The sequence below is a fragment of the Bos indicus genome, chromosome 4 (genome assembly GCF_029378745.1).
Source record: "Bos indicus isolate NIAB-ARS_2022 breed Sahiwal x Tharparkar chromosome 4, NIAB-ARS_B.indTharparkar_mat_pri_1.0, whole genome shotgun sequence".
Taxonomy (NCBI): domain Eukaryota; kingdom Metazoa; phylum Chordata; class Mammalia; order Artiodactyla; family Bovidae; genus Bos; species Bos indicus.
In genome coordinates, this window is record NC_091763.1 from 67,912,957 (window position 1) to 67,932,208 (window position 19,252).

Here is a 19,252-nt window from a genome sequence, read left to right on the forward strand (position 1 = left end):
TCAGCTCTTTGTGTGGTGACTCATTGGTGTGCCTAGCTGTTCTAAAAATGGGAGGAGACAGTCAAAACACACAGAGACACTTATGTGGAAGGTTCTGGAACTCTGTGAGCAGGGCTTCTGTTTATAAGATCCAGAAATGAGACTCTCCCCCAATAAGAAGTCACAGGCAAAGTCACCTATCCACACAGGAATCAGAATACCCTGGAAGTCACACTTCATCTGGTCAGGGGACAGGTTCTTCCTATAAACCATGAAGCCAAATGTAAAGCAACCAAGTGGTTGGAGAAAGGACAGCCACTCTTAGGCAGGAATCTGGTTTTCTTAAAAGTGAGAGGATTTGGCCAAGAGATCTCCCAGGTCAGGTTCTCTCTCTCTGTATCCATGTTGTCTCACAACCTACAAACTCCCTTTCTGAGGGCCAGGGAACTCCTGTATTTTTCTCCTGAAGGACTTAAGCAGCTGCTGGAAACTCAGTGTGTCTACCTCCGCCCTTGACTAGCCTGTAGGTATGTGAAGGAAGCACTTCACACTGTAACCAGAGGCTAAGCATTAACCATCTCATGTGGGTAGATGACTCTCCCAAATGGTCAGACATGCTCATGTATCTCTCATGGCACTGGGATTGCTATAGGCAGGAGCACAGGGAAAGCATGTGCTTTGAAGTCCAACAGAACCACATTCAAAACTCTGCTCATCTCACTGGCTGAGTGACTTTGGATAAGTTACTTCTCTTCCTTGAGCAGTAAAACTGGAGCAAATAATGTCTGCCTCTCCAGACTCTTGGAGAATGATGGAAAGCAACACACAAAGATAAATCAGTGCTCTGCACATAGATGATGCTGGATAAATGTTAGCTCCCTTTCTTCTCTTTAGTATTAGCCTGCTAATCCCAAACTTCTCTAACAAATAGCTTGAGCCACTAAAGTGTGACTTTCAATTTTCTTTCCCAAGAAGACTAGCTTTTACAAACTGAATGTGTCTTCCTCCAAATTCATATGTTATTTTAGTCGCTTAGTCATATCTGACTCTTTGCAAACCCATGGACTGTAGCCCACCAGGCTACTCTCTGTCCATAGAGTTCTCCAGGCAAGAATACTGGAGTAGATTGCCATTCCCTTCTCCACCAAATTCATATATTGAAGCTTTAACTCCATGTGATGGTTAGGGGTGAGGCCTTTTCAGGTAATTAGGTTTGAATGAGGTCATGAGTCCCTATAACGGGATTAGTGTCCTAAGAAGAGGAAGAGATACCAGAGGTCTCACTCTCTGTCTCTTTCTCCTCTCTCTGAAGTGAAGAAATGAAAGTCACTCAGTTGTATCCAACTCTTGGCTGTCTCATGGACTATATAGTCCATGGAAATCTCCAGGCGAGAATACTGGAGTGGGTAGCTGTTCCCTTCCCCAGGGGATCTTCCTAACCCAGGGACTGAACCCACATCTCCCACATTGCAAATAGATTCTTTACCAACTGAGCCACAAGGGAAGCCCAAGAATACTGGAGTGGGTAGCCTATCCCTTCTCCAGTGCATCTTCCCGACCCAGGAATCAAACCAGGGTCTTGCGCATGGCTGGTGGATTCTTTACCAACTGAGCTATCAGGGAAGCCCTCTCCTCTCTCTGTCAATCTGCCTGTCTCTCTCTCTCTGTATGCAACGAGAAGCGATCAGGTGAGCACACAGTGAGATGACAGTCATCTGTGAGTCAGGAAGAGGGCCCTCACCGAGAACCAAATCTGCCAGCACCTTGACCTTGGACTTTCCAGCCTCCAAAACTGTGGAAAGTAGACGTCTATTGTTTAAGCGAAGATACCTGCCTTGCTGTGTTCCAGGTGAGGAACTGAGACACTAAGACACAACAAAGCTGGCCTGAGGGATCACAGGCAAGAGCCAGGCTAGGAGAGGAGAGCAGGGCTGCTTTTCTGCCTCTTGGAAGATGTAGCCATGTGCTCCAGCATCCTGGCTCTGCCCCCTTCATCTGGCCACAATACCTTGTGGTATTACAACTTTTGAATGTTAAGAAACCTTATATTTCCTCAAGTATCAGTACTTAATGTTTCGTTCCACACATAAAACTCTTTGAGTAGAAAGCTGCTGGCCCTCTTGTCAGAGGTAATTTCTCAAGGCTCTGCACAGGATTTAACGGGAGCCATATGGTTAAGTCCGTCAACCCTCCCAGAAAGCATTCCCCTGAAGGGCCTCATAAATGTTCTCCGGGCTGTGAAAGACCCAGCAACTTTCTAACAATAAAGCAATGTTCATGGCTGTGATATTCTGCAACACACAAAGCAGGAAATAATGGCTTCGGGTCTGAATTACTTAAAGGAGGCTTCAAGCTGTCCTGGAGAGGGGTGTGGGTGTGGGGGCAGGGAGTGATAAGCCGGGACCTGCTGGCTGCTGCATCCAGGAGGAAGAAGGTTGGCCTGCGCCCTGCTAGCACTGGCCTGTGGTGGGCAGTGACAGTCTAATTCATGCTGTTGATCTGTGGAGTTTAAGAAAACTCTTCATAATGGATGTATACACCTATGCATATACAGAACAAGCATACTCACACTGTGAAATGTGAAAGTGTTGGTCGCTTAGTCATGTCCAATTCTTTGTGACCGCATGGACTGTAGCCCGCTAGGCTCCTCTGTCCATGAACTCTTCCAGGCAAGAATACTGGAGTGAGTAGCCATTCCCTTCTCCAGGGGATCTTCCCAACCCAGGGATTGAACCCGGGTCTCCTGCACTGCAGGCAAATTCTTTACAGTATGAGTCAACTGTAAGCTGATGTTTCACATAAGTTTTCTTTAAGCAGTGCCTTTTTGTGATGGCATCATTTACTGACCTTTCCCTTCCCTTTTTTCAGAAAGACAGACACAGAAATCCTTGAATCAATTAACATTCCCATCTCAATGGACACCTCAAGCATTGACAGCAACTCGTACAAAAAACCACATGACTTTCTCCAACAGGCAAAGTGGCATTGTTTTTTACATCAATAAGTTCTGAGATGTGATAAACTCTTCTTTTATTACTGTTATTTTTTTTTTAAAAAAAGCTCAGAAAGGGTGAGAGAAATACAATTGTATTATGATGAGTATCAGTTCCTTTTTATTTTTACAAGATTTGCTATATTTTCTATAAATTTCTGGCCAAATCTTAGATCTACGTTGCCTAAATACAGCTTTATGCAAATAGAGTGTATGATGAAACAGCTAATATACCTAGAAACATACATGTGCCAAGACTAAAACTGGCATAAAATCAGAGAGAGGTTTTATATATACATGCTGTCAAACATATTTTCAAATTTCTTGATATCCTAACTAGAATATTCCAGAAAAGACCAGATATCTTCTTTTCAAATATCAGCCTCGATAGGAACATTTGTATATCCTGATGTTAGATATATCACATCTACACTGTAAACAATTACTGGCAAATAATTTTTTTTATCAATAATCTAATAAGCTTATGCATTTGCCAATTCCACAGGGAGAACTAAATCTATAGAACATTCTGAATACAGGAAGAAATTTTATGGACTATTTTGGAAGTGCCTCTCACAACCTGTCAGAACTCTGTACTGATATCCATTGTTATAGATCACCTCATTCCATATTACTTTCATTGTCTTCCTAAAAAATTACCAAGCATGAATTATCTAATAACATTGGTCCATAAAGAGAAATAGGTTTCTCTAGGAATTTGCTGTTGTTCATTTGCTATGTCATGTCCAACTCTTTTGCGACCCCATGGAATGTAGCCTGCCAGGCTCCTCTGTCCATGAGATTATCCCAGACAAGACCATTGGAGTGGGTTGCCATTTCCTTCTCTAGAAGATCTTCCTAATCCAGGGATCAAACCTGTGTCTCCTGCTTGACAGGCGGATTCTTAAGCACTGAGCCACCAAGGAAAGCTAGGATCTATTAAAATTGTAGCCACCTTCTCAATTGATTGCTGGCTCCTACAAAAATTTCTCATATGAGGAAAGAGAGAGAGAGACAGAATTAGAGAGAGAGAGAATTTATACTACTGATACCTGCTCTTCCACCATTCTCTTAGGAGTTGCAGACTTGATCCTGAATTAATGAGCCTGTTACATGATCTCTAATAAAAAAAAAATTACTAGAGGAGAGATACTGCTTGGAATCTGCCACATATTTGGTCCAAGGGAGAATCGATTTCATCTGTATTTAACACATGCTTGTTTTCTGTCTCGCTTGTCTCCCCCACACCCCATGGCTCCCTCTTTTTCTTTTTCCATCTGGAAAACTTATCTCCTAAAACGCTACCATCAATCAGCCAAAGGCACTCTTCTCGACAGGGTGTCTGCCAGTTTGACTAAGCACAAGTAGTCACTAGTTTGGGGATGCCTCCCACACTCTCCAACACTGTGTGTTTTTCTAGCCTGCCTAACCACACGAGTGCAATTTGGGATATTTATACTTACCTCCAGTTTCTATCGAGATAAAAAGCACTACTTGGACAGAACTGGGCATTGGCGATGGAAGGGGGTGATAGAGGACAGACTGAAGTTTGCCCACGTGATTTGTCTATCTCAGACTTTTGCATTTCCACCCATTTGGTCCTACGTTGACTCAGTGCCTCCTCCAAAAATATGAAAATCAAATGCTCACAAGGATGCCTACACTCTGTCCTACAAATCTTCCTTAGGAGCAGGCACTGTTCCCATTTCCAGTCCTTCACGTCAATATCACTCCCAATACATTTAAACCTCTAAGTTTAAATACAGCATGAAGGGGGGATGGTGGCAGAAAGGAGAATAAAAGTGGGATTGGCAACAGAAACCCAGCACTAGTCAAAGGGAAGAAAAGGGGGGAACGGGAGATGGGTGGCCCCCTCTCTCTCCCGCAAAGTTCTATTTGTGAACACGCCCACTGGCCACAGCAAAAAAGCCCTGTGCGTGGGCACAGGTGGGTCCCAGCCTCTCTGGCTGGGTGCAGCTTAAGCACGGAGCCTGAATGAAGACTTTCATTGCTGTTTGCTGTTTTTGTTGGCCAGTAGCCATGGCAAACATTTGCAGGTGGCTTGGCCAGATTTTGACACTTAAATATTTGAGGTTGTGATAAAAATCAGAATATTACTACAATATGGTTCTGTGCAGCCTCAGAGGGGAAAAAAAAAAAAAGAAAGAAAACTATCTGCAGTTTCAAATGCTCATTTAAAGACACAGTCTCCAGAGGGAACTCATGTTTTAAAATAAGTACTCATTTCCTCTTTGCTGAGAGAAATAAAAGAGTCAGCCGTCCCCAAATGTTACCACCTAGAGTTTCATTCTGAATCCACTGGTGAGATGGGTTGCTGAGCCCCCATGATCATCCGGGCAAGGTTTTAGATGGGTCACATGGAGAAAAATGGAAATGATGGGGTGTGGGGGTTGGAATCAACATGGCAAACACAACAGGGAAGAATCTGAAGCAAGAAACAGCCTCCCTCAAGTTTGGCAAGGAGACAGAGTCCTAAAAGTGACAATTATCTCCTAGAAAACACCAGGAGAGACACATAACACCCCAGGACTGGGAATAAACGGGAAGTCAGAGTGGGTCGGGAGATGGCACATACCCCCACCTGACAGGGCACAGTGACACAGCCTAGAAATGTCATCCAACTGTGCAGCCCTGGCCAGCTGGCTAAATTATTGACAGAGTCAACACCCATCTTAGAATTTAGTGCTAACCCTTAAAAGATTGTTTCACAAAAACCACCATTGTACTAACAATGGCCAAAAACTAAGGGCCTCCAAGAGGGAAGTTAGGGGGCAGGAGGCAGAAGAACTCCAGGGGAGAAGGAATGCTGTAAAAATGCTAATAAAATCTAGCACATTTTATGTTTTTTTCCCTTGAAAGAAAAATAAAATAATTATAATTAGCTCACCTAGCTGTGAATTGTTTGCCCAAAGCCAAGCCACTGGAGTGAAGGAGTCCCTTGAGACTGAGATGCTGTCTTTAATGACCCCACCTTCTTCGTATATTACAGGTTCTTGCTTTGGACGGAGAAGCATTTACTCCCATAGACATTTGAGAAAAAAAAGATTCTTTCACAGACACACTTGCAACTTTAGCACTGGCTTATTCCAACAAAACCAAGCATTCGAATGGCCAGATTAATTTTCTGTTTCTTGAATGGGAAACCAAAGGTTCCCATGGCAAACTCACAACATAGGTATTACCCACAACTCTCACTTGTTAAGATTTGTCTTTATATGTCACAACCCATCCTGATAAGTTGAGAAATGTGAGAGACAAGGTACCCTTTCTAGTGTATTCTGAGGAGGGATAAGCCATTGTCCCTAGTGCTCCCTCTGGGTGGGGAATTCTCATACACTTTTAAAACAAGGAAGGGAAAAGATACTGACAAAGAGTGAGATAGCTTCTAATTTTTTCTTAAAATCTACTATTCTACATATCTACTATTCAGTGGAAAATTCAAACTAAATTCTGATATGCACACCAAATACAGCAAGCTCCCATTCCTATTTTAAACAGAGAATTCTAGGAACAAGGAGCAAGGAGTTCTCAGCATCCAGCAACATAAATTTATCATAGCTCTTTGGCTTAAGTTACTACTTTTTCTTCCTAAGATCCCAAGCACTCTTAAATTTTTTATTTCCTTTTCACATTACTCTTGTGAGGGTGGAGAGAAGAGACACCATCCTCATTCTGGAGAGCAGGAAGCTGGGCCAGAAGTTTGCATTTCTAAGAAGCTCCTGGGTAATACCCATGCTGCCAGTCCTCAGACCACACTCTGAGTAACAAGGACCAAGAGCTATCACATGATACTCAGGAGTGAGTGCTTGTGCCATGCCATGATACAGTATCTGGGAGCATTCTACCTATATTTCTCAATGCCTCAGTATTGTCTTTTTTACATAAATGAGAAGGATAGGGTCTGCCTTCTTTGTTTTGTCTTCTCCAGGATTGAATATGAACCGGTGCAGAAAGAGAGGCGAGCTAATGAGAAGGTATTAATATTAACAAGGGAAAGAAGCAAGAAGAATCATCAGAGAGAAGGAGGACTGTGGAAACATACCAGAGAGACGGGTGTTGGACATTGGTCTTAGGAATGGAGGCACATACTCTGTTAGCGAGGAAGCTGGGTGGGTGACACTTCCCTCCACCATCCTCAAGCATTTGTCCTGAGAACTACACTCTGCTCCCAACATCCAAGGGGTTTCCCCACAGTCACTTTAAGGTTCAAGAATCTTCTCTGAAGGAACAATGACACAGAACGACTTGCTCTTCTCTTCAGAGCCACGGTCAAAGAGCTTCTACCAAACAGAGACTCCCTCTACCTTTCTCCCATCAAAAACATCACTCTGAACTCTAGGCAGTATCACACCAGTGAGGAAAACCAACTTCTGTCTTATCCAACCTGCAGACTAGAAACCAGAAGGAAGTCCAGAAGCTGCCCTGAGCTCTGGCCAGGACCCAGAGACAACCGAGGAGATCTCCTTACCCGATCTGGCGGTTGGTGGAAGGGGCCTGCGTGATGACAGAGCTGGACTGGGGTGACGGCATGGCTTGCTGAATCACAACGCTGGTGTCATGGTTGGGCATCCGGGCGCTGCCGAGCTGGTGAGCTCCAGGCCCCGCCATGGCCCCACCAACGGGGTTATGCATCGAGATATTCTGCCCAGAGAAGACAGAGGGGAAAGGGTCAGAAGAGGTTAATGCTTTATTCTGCTCTCAGGCTTTCAAAGGCCAAACTGGGGAATCTGGTCATGTCAACTAAATACAGAGTTATGGCTTCTGGCAAGCCATGGGTCCATTTATTTTGTTATAACTTACAGCTTCAAGGAGATGAAAAATAACTATTCGCCTTAAGAGTAAGGCACATAAGAAAATACCTGGAAGTTCACTAATCACCCTGCCACCTCCCATGTGAGGTTTAGTGCATATCTGCTCTGACTCGGGGTGATATATATTCCATTTGAAAATGATTTCTGTGGTAAGTGCATAACATTATGATTTAGTGAAAAGCCATTCAGCACCCTGCTTTGAATGACAAGCACACTTGTTATTTTTTCTTTTTCAGTCCTATACGAGTAACCACCTCTTTTTTTCCCCCAGGAAACTACTTTTCTCAATCATAATCTGAGCATGCATGACCCAAGCTCAACAACCTAGGGAGTGAGGATGTTGACGGTGAAAGACAACAGGGTGTCTGGGGTTCAGTGATGAGAGTGAGTTACAGCTCTCTTTTGTTTTCCCATAAGATAAATCTCTAATACTTCGGTTGAATCATGGAATACTGACAACATTTGTTCACCTGTTTACTTGTTCACTGTCTTTTCCTCTAGAACATACAATGTTTGTGTTCATGACTCTATCCCATGGGGACTGGAGCACAGTAGGCATTCAGTAAACACACCTACATACATGAATAAAGTAGGGAAGAAAATAATGGCACAACCAAGTCACTTGAGTGACTTAACATCCTGTCTTTATTTCTGGTGACGTGAGTGAAAGCTTCTTTGTTTAAAATTCAAAAGTAAGGTAAAGTATGGGCTTCTCAGGTGGCACTAGTGGTAAAGAACCTGCCTGCCAATTCAGGAGACCTAAGAGACACAGGTTCGATCCCTGGGTTGGGATGATCCCCTGGAAGAGGGAAACCCACTCCACTATTCTTACATGGAGAATCCCATGGACAGAGGAGCCTGAAGGGCTACAATCCACAGGGTCGCAAAGAGTTGCACATGACTGAAATGACTTAGCATGCATGCAAGGTAAAATATGCATGATAAAGCTAGCTTAAAAGACAGTGCTTATTCTTTTTTATTGGAGGATAATTGCTTTACAGTGTTACAGTGGTCTCTGCCATGCACCAATGCAAATCAGTCATAATTATATATATATATATATACATATATATACATATATACATATATACATATATATATATATATATATATATATATATATATATATGTATATCCCCTCCCTGTTGAGCCTCCCTCCTCCCGCCATCCCAACTCTTTAGGTCATCACAGAGTGCAAGGCTGGGCTTCCTGTGCTATACAGCAGCTTATGCTAGTTATTTATTTCACATGTGATAGTGTATGTAAGTCAATGCTTAGAAAAGAATGTCACTGGGGCAAGAAGAGAGGATTCACGCTGAGGCATAAGAGGGCTGAAATGTGAGAAATTCAGAACCTAGTAAAGAAAAAGAAAGTACAGGACAAAGTTACATAAGTCAGTGGGCCACTGAAAACATCCAAGTACAGCTCCTTAGCCTAGAAGGGTATGGAAATCTGAGAGGTCAGTTGGACAGTGGGCTGAGGATGACAGGAAAGAAATGGAGTGTCGCTAGCAATTTACTAGAGGAAAAATAGCTATCTGTCTGTGCTTTGGGGTTAGCAAAGAAGAAAATAAACAGTACTCAGAACAGGAAGTGGTTCTTTGAAGTTCTTCTGCAAAGAACAGGATTTCCTGCACTATGTGTTAAATGATGGTGATAACATATATGGTGGCGGGGGTGGTTGTGTCCATCACTTTGCACCTTTCCCAGGTTTCTGATTTCTAAATCCTGACCACACAGTCTGTCCAGAGTCCAGATGGCAACTAGGCACCTGGCTTAGACTGTGAGCTGACTGTGTTGTCGGGGGTCCCAAAGGCATGAACAGGTTTAGACATACACACACATGATCCAAAGGCTCCTGTTATATACTGGAAGATTTTTCTGACATGGGAAAATATTGTGGTTGGTTAAAGTAAGATGAAAGGAAATAGTGATTTGTATTGGGGTGGCAGCACAGGGATATGCTTGAGTTATTTTTATGGGATCTAGAGGTCTAAAGAATCAAATGAAAAGTAATACTGAAAATAAAGATAATCATTATTTCTTTCAAAGGTGAACCTCAACAAACTCATTTTCCGAGGTCTTAGTGTGAGGTTGTGATGAAGTAAACATTGCAAGTATTATTTTTCCATTGTTTATATCCTTCAAGATATTCAAAATTTTTCATCTTGTTCACAGTCACCTATTTTGTTAATAATAGATCTCAGGCACAGAAGGATTTCTGACTTTCATTTTATTATTTCTGTTGTGCTAGTGAAAGTTATCAACAGAGCCATATGATTTTAAAAATAATCTTCTTTAAGTTCATGACAATAATATAAAATGTCTAAACCCTTTTTGAGTTACCTTTGGCATCTCTTTTTTATCACCCCCACGTGGAGTCCCCAAGTACCATAAATTCAATGCAAGCATCATTCTTCTCTTTCTGTCTCTTCTTCCACCAACTTCTACCCAACCATCATCATCTTCTTTCCTGGGTTCAACAAGCGCTCTCCAAACCAGGCCCCTGTCACTCACTTTGACTTCCTTTCCTCCTCCTTCCCATACTACAGCCACAGTCATCTTTTCAAAAGGCAAAACCAAGCACATAACATACAGATCCCTCTACATTGCCCACCCTCTCCAGGCTGCTTAGATGGCTTCTCATGGTTCAGAAGACCCTAACAGCACTCTCTGCATGATCTTCAAGGCCTGCGTGAGAGCCTCCCGACCTCCCCAGCTCATCTCACACCACCTTCACTCTCGCCCCCTGTGATTCACTCCACCTGCAGGAATTTCCCTGCTCTCATCCTGCTCCATATGTCGGTACAGGGCTGAACATGCTGTTTCTGCTACCTGTGCTCTTTCCCTACCTGCACCTTCAAATCACAAACTGAGCATCACGTGAGAACGCCTTCCCTGACCTCTCCAAGAATGAGCACCATCTCCCCCTCCTTCACGGCACTTTACACAAGTTCACAATTGTCTTTGATTATTTGACTAAAATCTGTTGCTCCCTCTAGAATATAAGCAAGATGAGAGAAGGGACTAAATTTGACTTTACTCCACACTGAGTCTCTGTTGCCCAGATTAGTGCCCAGCATAAGGTAGGCACACAGTAAACTATAGAGAATGAGTAAACTATAAAATGACATTCCTAAAATATTCAGTATGATGAAATCTTATCTTTTATTTCCTGGGTGAATTTTGAGAATGTGAGCTCTCTTGTCTGTTTACTTTAAAATCTCAAAGTATGATCACAATAAGAGAAGTTAAGATACGTTAGATATTAGAGAAATAGGATCAGAATTAAGAAGAAAGCCACAAACCTGGAACATACACTGGAAATCAAAGTCTTTGAGAAGACACTGAATGAGCCCTTGAAGGAAAGTACTTAGAAATGAACTTCAAGTCTTTGAACACTTTGGCTCAAATGATATGTCCATAATAATTCTTTACCTTCACCATGAAAACCAAGAAAACCTTTGTTCAAAGTTTTTGAAACGTGATACAAAGAAATTGGTTTGATTTATTCAGAGTGAAGCATGTTAAATGAGAGAGAGAGAAATACCTTTCCCCTCAAAAAGTCTAGGAATGTTGTCTGAGAAGCATTAAAAAGAATAAAAAAGACTACCAGGAATATACTTCACACACATCCCCACCAACATTTTTAAAGAGATCTCTTTGTCTCTGTGATATCCTTCAGAGATGGAAAAAACTCCTAAAAGTTATGCTATTCTTCAAAAATCTCCTTTCTCCCCTACATATGAAATCTGCAAATTCTCCAGCCTCCTCCCCCAAGACCCAGAGAGTAATTTCAAAACATTTTGGAAAAATAAACAAATTTAACCAAGCATTATCATTTTGCATTAAGAGAAGATGATTTTTTTTCTTTCAGCATTACATAGTAACTCAAACATGAAATTACTTTCTGAATTCACATTTTCCTAATTATGGGTTCAAAACCTGTCTTCCTCGATAAAAGAATGGCATTTTATCTTTAGATGAATTAAATATCCAATTTCAAAAACACAAAGAGTGACTGTATCTCGCCGAGCTATTTTTGTTAGTATAGGTGCATAGACTCTGAGCTGGTGAAACAATGTTACCAATCAGTGATGGATGTCAATATACAGGGAAGAATCTGGGGGGTTCAACCTTTGCCCTTTCCTTGTTCAACATTTTTATCAACAGCTTGGATGAAGATGTAAATTCATGCTTGTCAAATCTGTGGTTGACACAATATTGGGAGGCATCACTAACATTCTGGATAGTAGAACATGGTTTTACTGGAGCCAACTGTGTGATCTGGCCTCCAAAAATGCTAACATAAATCTAGGTTGCTGTAGGACAAGTGCAAAGTCCAGATCAAGGGAAGTAATTATTTCACTGTCGAGCACATCGGACTGACCACATTTGGCCACCACATTTTAAGGGGGAAATTGACAAATAGGCGGGAATGAAAGCAATGGAGGCATCCAAAATACATCACAGAAGAGTGGTAGAAGAATCAGGGAATATTTAGTCTGAAGAAAAGAAGGCTTAGAGGTCATGCTAACTGCCTTCAAATATTTGCGGTATTAGACATAGTCTATGTTGCTCCAGAGGGCATAATTTCAAAAAAAATGGGATCAAGATGATAAACGCCAACAATAACTATAATTTAAGTACCTATTGAAGCAGCTATTATGTTAGATACTTTATAAACTGCTCCTCTAATCCTCACAATGGTGGCTCAGAGGTTAAAGCATCTGCCTGCAATGCAGGAGACCTGGGTTCAGTCCCTGGGTTGGGAAGATCCCCTGGAGAAGGAAATGGCAACCCACTCCAGTATTCTTGCCTGAAGAACCCCATGGACGGAGGAGCCTGGTGGGCTACAGTTAGTTCATGGGGTCGCAGAGTCAGACATGACTGAGAGACTTCACTTCACTTCACTAATCCTCACAATGACACTGTAAGATAGGCATTACTATTCTAATTTTAAGATGAGAAAAAGAGTAAAACTCTACACCATCGCTAATACCATTCCATTTCCCTCTGGCCACACGCACTCCTTCTGGACTGGCACTTTAAAAATAGAAATAAGACCTTTAGTTGGGATAAAGTTACCAATATGTAGGGATAACCAAAGACAAAACAAGTTGCCTTATAAAGTACTGAGCTTCTAAGCATCAGATTTAAGCTGGTAGGGACTAGTGGACATCTGTAAAGGATGTCACCAAGAGGATTCTTACAGCCTGAGGGAGATGGCACTAAATGATCTCTAAGGTCTCTTCTTGCTAAGATTCTCTCACAATACATGGTTTATAATTTGGCTCAGATGCTTCCAAATAATTAGTAACCTGTGATAATTTTGAAAATATACTGCCTTAGCAGTTAGGAGGTCTCTTCCAGTTCAGTCTCTCCACCCCTCCTTATAGTCATATAACCTGCATAAATCATTCAGCTCCCCTTGACTTCACATGGTCCCCATGATCTTTTCCAGCTCTGCCACCCTACATGTCTTTCTATGTTACATTTTATGAGACACTACATATCCACACAGACTTTTTAGACTTGATTCAAGGACTTACAAACATTGATTTTCCTCCATAACCATAAGTTTTTGCAGAAATGAGCTTTCCAAAAATTATAGCTTTCCACCAGACCCAAGAGATCATGACTGAGGGAACAGACCTAACAAAATAAAATTTCACAAACACCAGAGATGAAAAAGCTTCTCAGAAGAAACCATTTTCACCTAAATTTTCCCCCGCTTTAGTTTAGATTTCTCTGCATGTCCTTGGCCTTCTTCTTTTCCTTATGTCCTGCAATATACCTTGCTCTCCATTTACTGTTGTTCTGAGACATAAAGGGTGTGTGAATGGGATGAGAACTGGGGTAATAATGAGTCCTGATTGCATAGTCAGTGAGTTTGAGGTAGAGTGGTAATTGTTCAACATGCATGGGCTTGGAAACCAATATTGAAAAAACAACCTGATGTATATGAACATAAGTCCACACTCTTACAAATAACTATAATTTCAGGGTGTGGTGCAGGATGAAGGGAGGTGGACCACAAATGAAAGTGAAGGTTGGAGCATACAGACAAAATGATGTTGATTCCCATAAAGTCCCCAAGTGTTATCTTCAAATCTATATTCTTTCCAACTGCCAAGGTGTGGAGACTTTATAAGCCACGCGTTTACAAGATGAGTTGTGCAATCTTAGAATTGTCTGCATCTTAATGATGCCCAGGCAGTTAGGAAGACTTTCAGAACTTCTCCAGTGTAAACATCCATGAACTGCATCCGAAAGATGTCTGAGACTTTGATAGAATAACAAAGGTTTTAACCTTCTGGAAGATCCAGGCTCTCTGGAAGTGTTGGAGAGACTCTAGAGGGTCTTGACTCCTTTCTGGTGCTCTTGAGAGCTGTAATGGTATGAGTATTTTGAATCCTACTGAGAAGATGGGCTGTTCCATGACAAAGGAGACAGCGTGGAATTATATGAGGCATGGCTGGGGGTGGAAGAGAACAGGGGCCATGCAGGCTGCCTCTCTCTCCTTAGCATAGTCGCACAGTGCAGGATGGACCACAAACGATAAGACATTATCTCAGGCAACCTCTGCAGGAGAGGAAGGGAAAGGAGAGCACAGAGCACTGTGAAAACTCCAGCTTTGACGTGTACCTTTAATTCTGTTTTGTCACTTATCCCTGGAGAATTCTAAGGAGGAACAAATTACACAAAGAGAACATGAGCAGTGCCATCGAGCTCAAGTTCGCTTCAGCACTATACCATCTGGGACACGTTATTTAAGCTTTTGGAGCCATACCTTCTTCATCTCTAAAATGGAGATAACCATCTAGTGGACAGGATTGTAGTGAGTTTCACATGAGATAACAGATACTCCATCATAGTACCTGACAGCAAATGTGCACTTCTTTCCTTTCAGTAAAGTTCAGAATGTGAGGCTCAGACAGTAAATGGTTAATTCTGGGTGGCTACTCCCTATGACTGATTATTAACATAAATATTATAAGTAATGGCTAACACACAGCCTGAACATATGTCCAAAATCTCATTTAATCCTTATCATCAGTCTAGAAGTTTGGTATGATTATTACCTCCATTTTACAGAAGAGGAAATTGATGCATAGAGAGGTTGCTACTGCTACTGCTGCTAAGTCACTTCAGTCGTGTTTGACTCCGTGCGACCCCATAGACGGCAGCCCACCAGGCTCCCACGTCCCTGGCATTCTCCAGGCAAGGACACTGGAGTGGGTTGCCATTTCCTTCTCCAATGCATGAAAGTGAAAAGTGAAAGTGAAGTCGCTCAGTCGTGTCCGACTCTAAGTGACCCCATGGACTGCAGCCTACCAGGCTCCTCCGCCCATGGGATTTTCCAGGCAAGGGTACTGGAGTGGGGTGCCATTGCCTTCTCTGATAGAGAGGTTAAGAGTCCTCAAAGTCACACAATGAGGAAGTGGACAAGCTGGGAACTAGGCAGCTTGGCTTCAGAATCCACACTGCCTCTACAGTCTCTCTTTAAAATATTTTCTAGTGGAAAGTGACACAGCAAAATATATAAAGTATATCTGATATCATTGCTATGGATGTTAAAAGAAGTGAACAACTGATGCTATAGTATATGATCCTGAGAATTAGAGTCTATCTGTCATACCACTAATTTGGATCAATGTCATCACCACAGCCTTCACAGCTAGCAAAGCCTGGGAATACACCATTAATTCATTTCAAAGTGATTGATCAGTAACCCTTGTCTCAAGGTCATTTTGGCTGCATAAGCATTTCTAAAGTGATTTACTATGAAGAATACAGATTAGAATTAGGGAGGGAAAACTAGTTCAAAAAGCGTTGATCAATACTTTCACCAAATTATCGAAACAACCAACCAGCCATGACTAGCTCACTCTACGATGAGAGTTCACCTTCCTTAAAAGTTTCCCAGAGCTCAGAGAAAGCCTGAGAAAGAGATAATGTTTCTGACACTTGGATCAAGTTCGACTTCTAAGGCAACTTCTCTTGCAATGGGTAGAAAGGCAGCTCGCACAGTGATGTAACCCTCAGTGGTCTTAGCCCACTCCCACTTTTCCAGGAAGCAGGCAGCACCTCCTAACTGGGGCTCTATATGTCAGTCTGCAGGACACACAGCAGCAAAATCTGATCCGTCTGACTGGTCCACACTCTCCTCCAATCCCAGACCTCTGTCATCCTTTCTAATACTGGGTTTCAGGCAACAGAGCCCTGAAGCACCCCTGTAAGCATTTTATAGCTATTCATTTAATATTGTTGTAAAATGTTTAAGACAATAAACCTCTTCTTAGAAGCTACCCATGACTGTGAGAAACAGTCTTTGGGTCTGTCTCAAAGATCCTCCTCCTTCCTGTTTAGATTCTCAGGGCCCTGAACTGTTCATGTCTCTGCTCTCATCTCCCATGTGACTGTCTTGACTGCACCTGCTAAATACAATCATATGGAAAAGAAGAAATGAAATGGCACGAGGACTTCATTCAGCTTACTAGAATCACAGTGGAGCAAATGTCTGGTGTTTCTGTATTTACAGATAATCCTGGAAGTTAGAAACTCATCTAACACCACTGAAAATGATATTGTCAGCACTGCTCTCTGGTAAAGTTCCTCCTTTCTCAAGGAACTTCTTCCAGAAAGCTTCGCATTCATTCCATCATGGCATCAGCCTATTTAAACACTTCCACTGGCCATCCATGACCTCCTATGAGCACCTTCAAGTTGATTTCAGCATTTTACATTCTAGCTGCCATCAATCTTTCCCACTTCACCTCCTGCCAACCCATCTTCCCCTTCCTCTCCCCTACCACTGACACACACAGACTTTGATGTTTTTTGACTATCCTAAATCGTTGCATGTCTCTTTTCTACCTTTGCACATAACATTTCCTCTCTGAAGTCAACCCAAGCATCAAGGTCCAGCTCCAATGCTCCCCCCTCTGTGGAGCCTTCCACCACTTCTGGCTCTGTTAATTCCCCGCTCTGCTCCCCCAGAGTGCCTTATCCACACCTCCATCAGAAAGCCTGATTTATTTTTACAAATGCTTCTTCCAGGAAACTTGGAGAAGGGAATATTCCATGTTCATCTGAGAACTGCCAGTGCCATGAACTTCATAGATGTACAATAAATTCCATTATTCAGTGAATAAAGGAATGATGTGCGATCTTGAGCAAGTTTATAGCTTCTCTTTAGTTTTCTCAGTCATTACACAGAAACAACCCTGCCTTGTAGGATTTTTATAAAGATTAAGTTAGGTAATATAAATACAGAGCTGAGTGAAATGTTGGATACATTAAATGTCCAATAAAAGTTAGTAGTCATTATTATAATTATCATTATTATTATCATGATTACTACAATGCTAACACTACCTCCCTAACTAAAGATATGCCCCCTGTTATTTTCTTCCTCAGCACCCAGATCTTTTCCTTTATAGCCTCTCTCAATGAGCAACTGTGATAATCATTATTTCCAGGTCACGATATTATAATCAATTGACCACTCCTTTGTCCTCCATCTTATCCCATACATACTTCTTTCAAAGTTCCTATAACACACAGGTACATTTACTTCTATAATTCAGGTCAGTTTCCCCTTCCAGCTATGAACACTCTAGTGACAGGGACAGGTCTGATTTCTTATCATTGTCCTCAGTGCTTAATACAATGGCTATCACATAGATGCTTGCTGAGTGAGTCAACAGTAAGTATAGCCAATGTCGAGGAAAGAGGAGAAAAAAAGAGGAAAAGTAAGTGCTCTTTTAGAGGACCTACAGTTTAGAGAAAATATGGAAATTTAGGGAAAGAAGGGGATGAAAAACAAATGAGTCAGAAAAATATCTTTTTAAAAAAATTTATTTATTTTAATTAGAGGCTAATTACTTTATAATATTGTATTGGTTTTGCCATACATCATCTTTATACACATACAAACAAGAAAGAAGGAAAGACACATCATCTAGAGCTGATGAGAGCACTAAGTAGAGGGCAAAGGGCTAGTCAACAGGTCTGAGTTTCCATCTGATCCACCATTAAGCACGTGATCTTGCTTAACTTCTTCAGTCTGTTGATTCTGCCTCCATAACGATTCCCACAGCTGTTTTCTTTGCTTTCCCACCAGCTCCAGAATTTCATCATCACCTATCCTGATCACATAGTAACTTCTTATTTTCAGGGCACCATATTATAAATTCCAGGAAGCAAGGACAGTGCCTGTCTCATTTTCTCCTCTATTGCCAGTGCCTAAGCTCCATACCTGGAAGCCCAGGTAGCCCAGCTAAAGAACCTGCCTGCCGATGCAGGAGACTCAGGTTTGCTCCCTGGGTGGGGAAGGTCCCCTGGAGGAGGGTATGGCAACCCACTCCAGTATACTTGCCTGGAGAATCCCACGGACAGAGGAGCCTGGTGAGCTACAGTCAATGGGGTCACAAAGAGTCGGACATAACTGAAGCAACTGAACACACACACACGTGCAAGCTCCATGCCTGGCACAGAACGAGATGACCAATGAGTAAATGGATGAATGAATTATGATTCCTGAGGTGATGATATGGAAATAAAGAGCAATCAATCTGTAATTTCCTCGTCTGTGTTGGGCACATGGCTGTCGTAGCCTGAGATATAAAGAGAGACCACTTGTGAATTTGGGTCCTCAGGAAGTCCTTATCCGGAGAAGGCAATGGCACCCCACTCCAGTACTTTTGCCTAGAAAATCCCATGGATGGAGGAGCCTGGTAGGCTGCAGTCCATGGGGTCTCGAAGAGTCGGACATGACTGAGCACCTTCACTTTCACTTTTCACTTTCATGCATTGGAGAAGGAAATGGCAACCCACTCCAGTGTTCTTGCCTGGAGAATCCCAGGGACGGGGAAGCCTGGTGGGCTGCCGTCTATGGGGCTGCACGGAGTCGGACACGACTGAAGCGATTTAGCAGCAGCAGCAGAAGTCCTTATCAACACGCAGAGGCCAGGACACAGCTCAACAGTCTCCTCAAACTGCCACATGTCTGGTCAACGCAAACAAGAGCACCCTGGCTGAAGACAGGCCATCGTTAGCAACTAGGAAATAGGGCCCAAAAGTCAGAGCTAAGTGATTAAAAACAAGTGAAACCTGGGGTCCTGGGACGGGTAAGGAAAGGTAAGCAGATGGCACCAATGCTATCGCCAGGCTCGTGCTTCTGTGTGGCCTGGGGAGTTTTTGAAAGGGGGCTTTAATATGAAAGCAACACCAAGTACACAGGAAAATTCTGGGAAGTCATCCTGTGCCTGGTTTGGCTGTGCAGGAGGCAAGCGGTCCATTTTAGAATCACTAAGTAAATTTCTCTCCCTGCCTTATTGAAAAAGTAAAATTACTAAAAATAAGTGCATGTAAAACTCCTACAGGGATGATGAAGGTCTATTTCTTCAGCATTTCTTTTTTTTTTTTAAGATTTTTTTTTTTTT

General features: G+C 42.3%; 1 protein-coding gene across 3 annotated transcripts in view; it reads right to left on the reverse strand.

The window, feature by feature from the left end:
• Positions 1-19,252, reverse strand: part of CREB5 (cAMP responsive element binding protein 5) — a 439,163-nt gene that overhangs the window by 260,411 nt on the left and 159,500 nt on the right. For all 3 annotated transcript variants that reach the window (XM_070787904.1, XM_019958835.2, XM_019958834.2), the window contains exon 5: positions 7,461-7,633. In XM_070787904.1, coding sequence (XP_070644005.1) covers positions 7,461-7,633 — 173 coding nt within the window. The remainder of the gene's footprint in view (positions 1-7,460; positions 7,634-19,252) is intronic.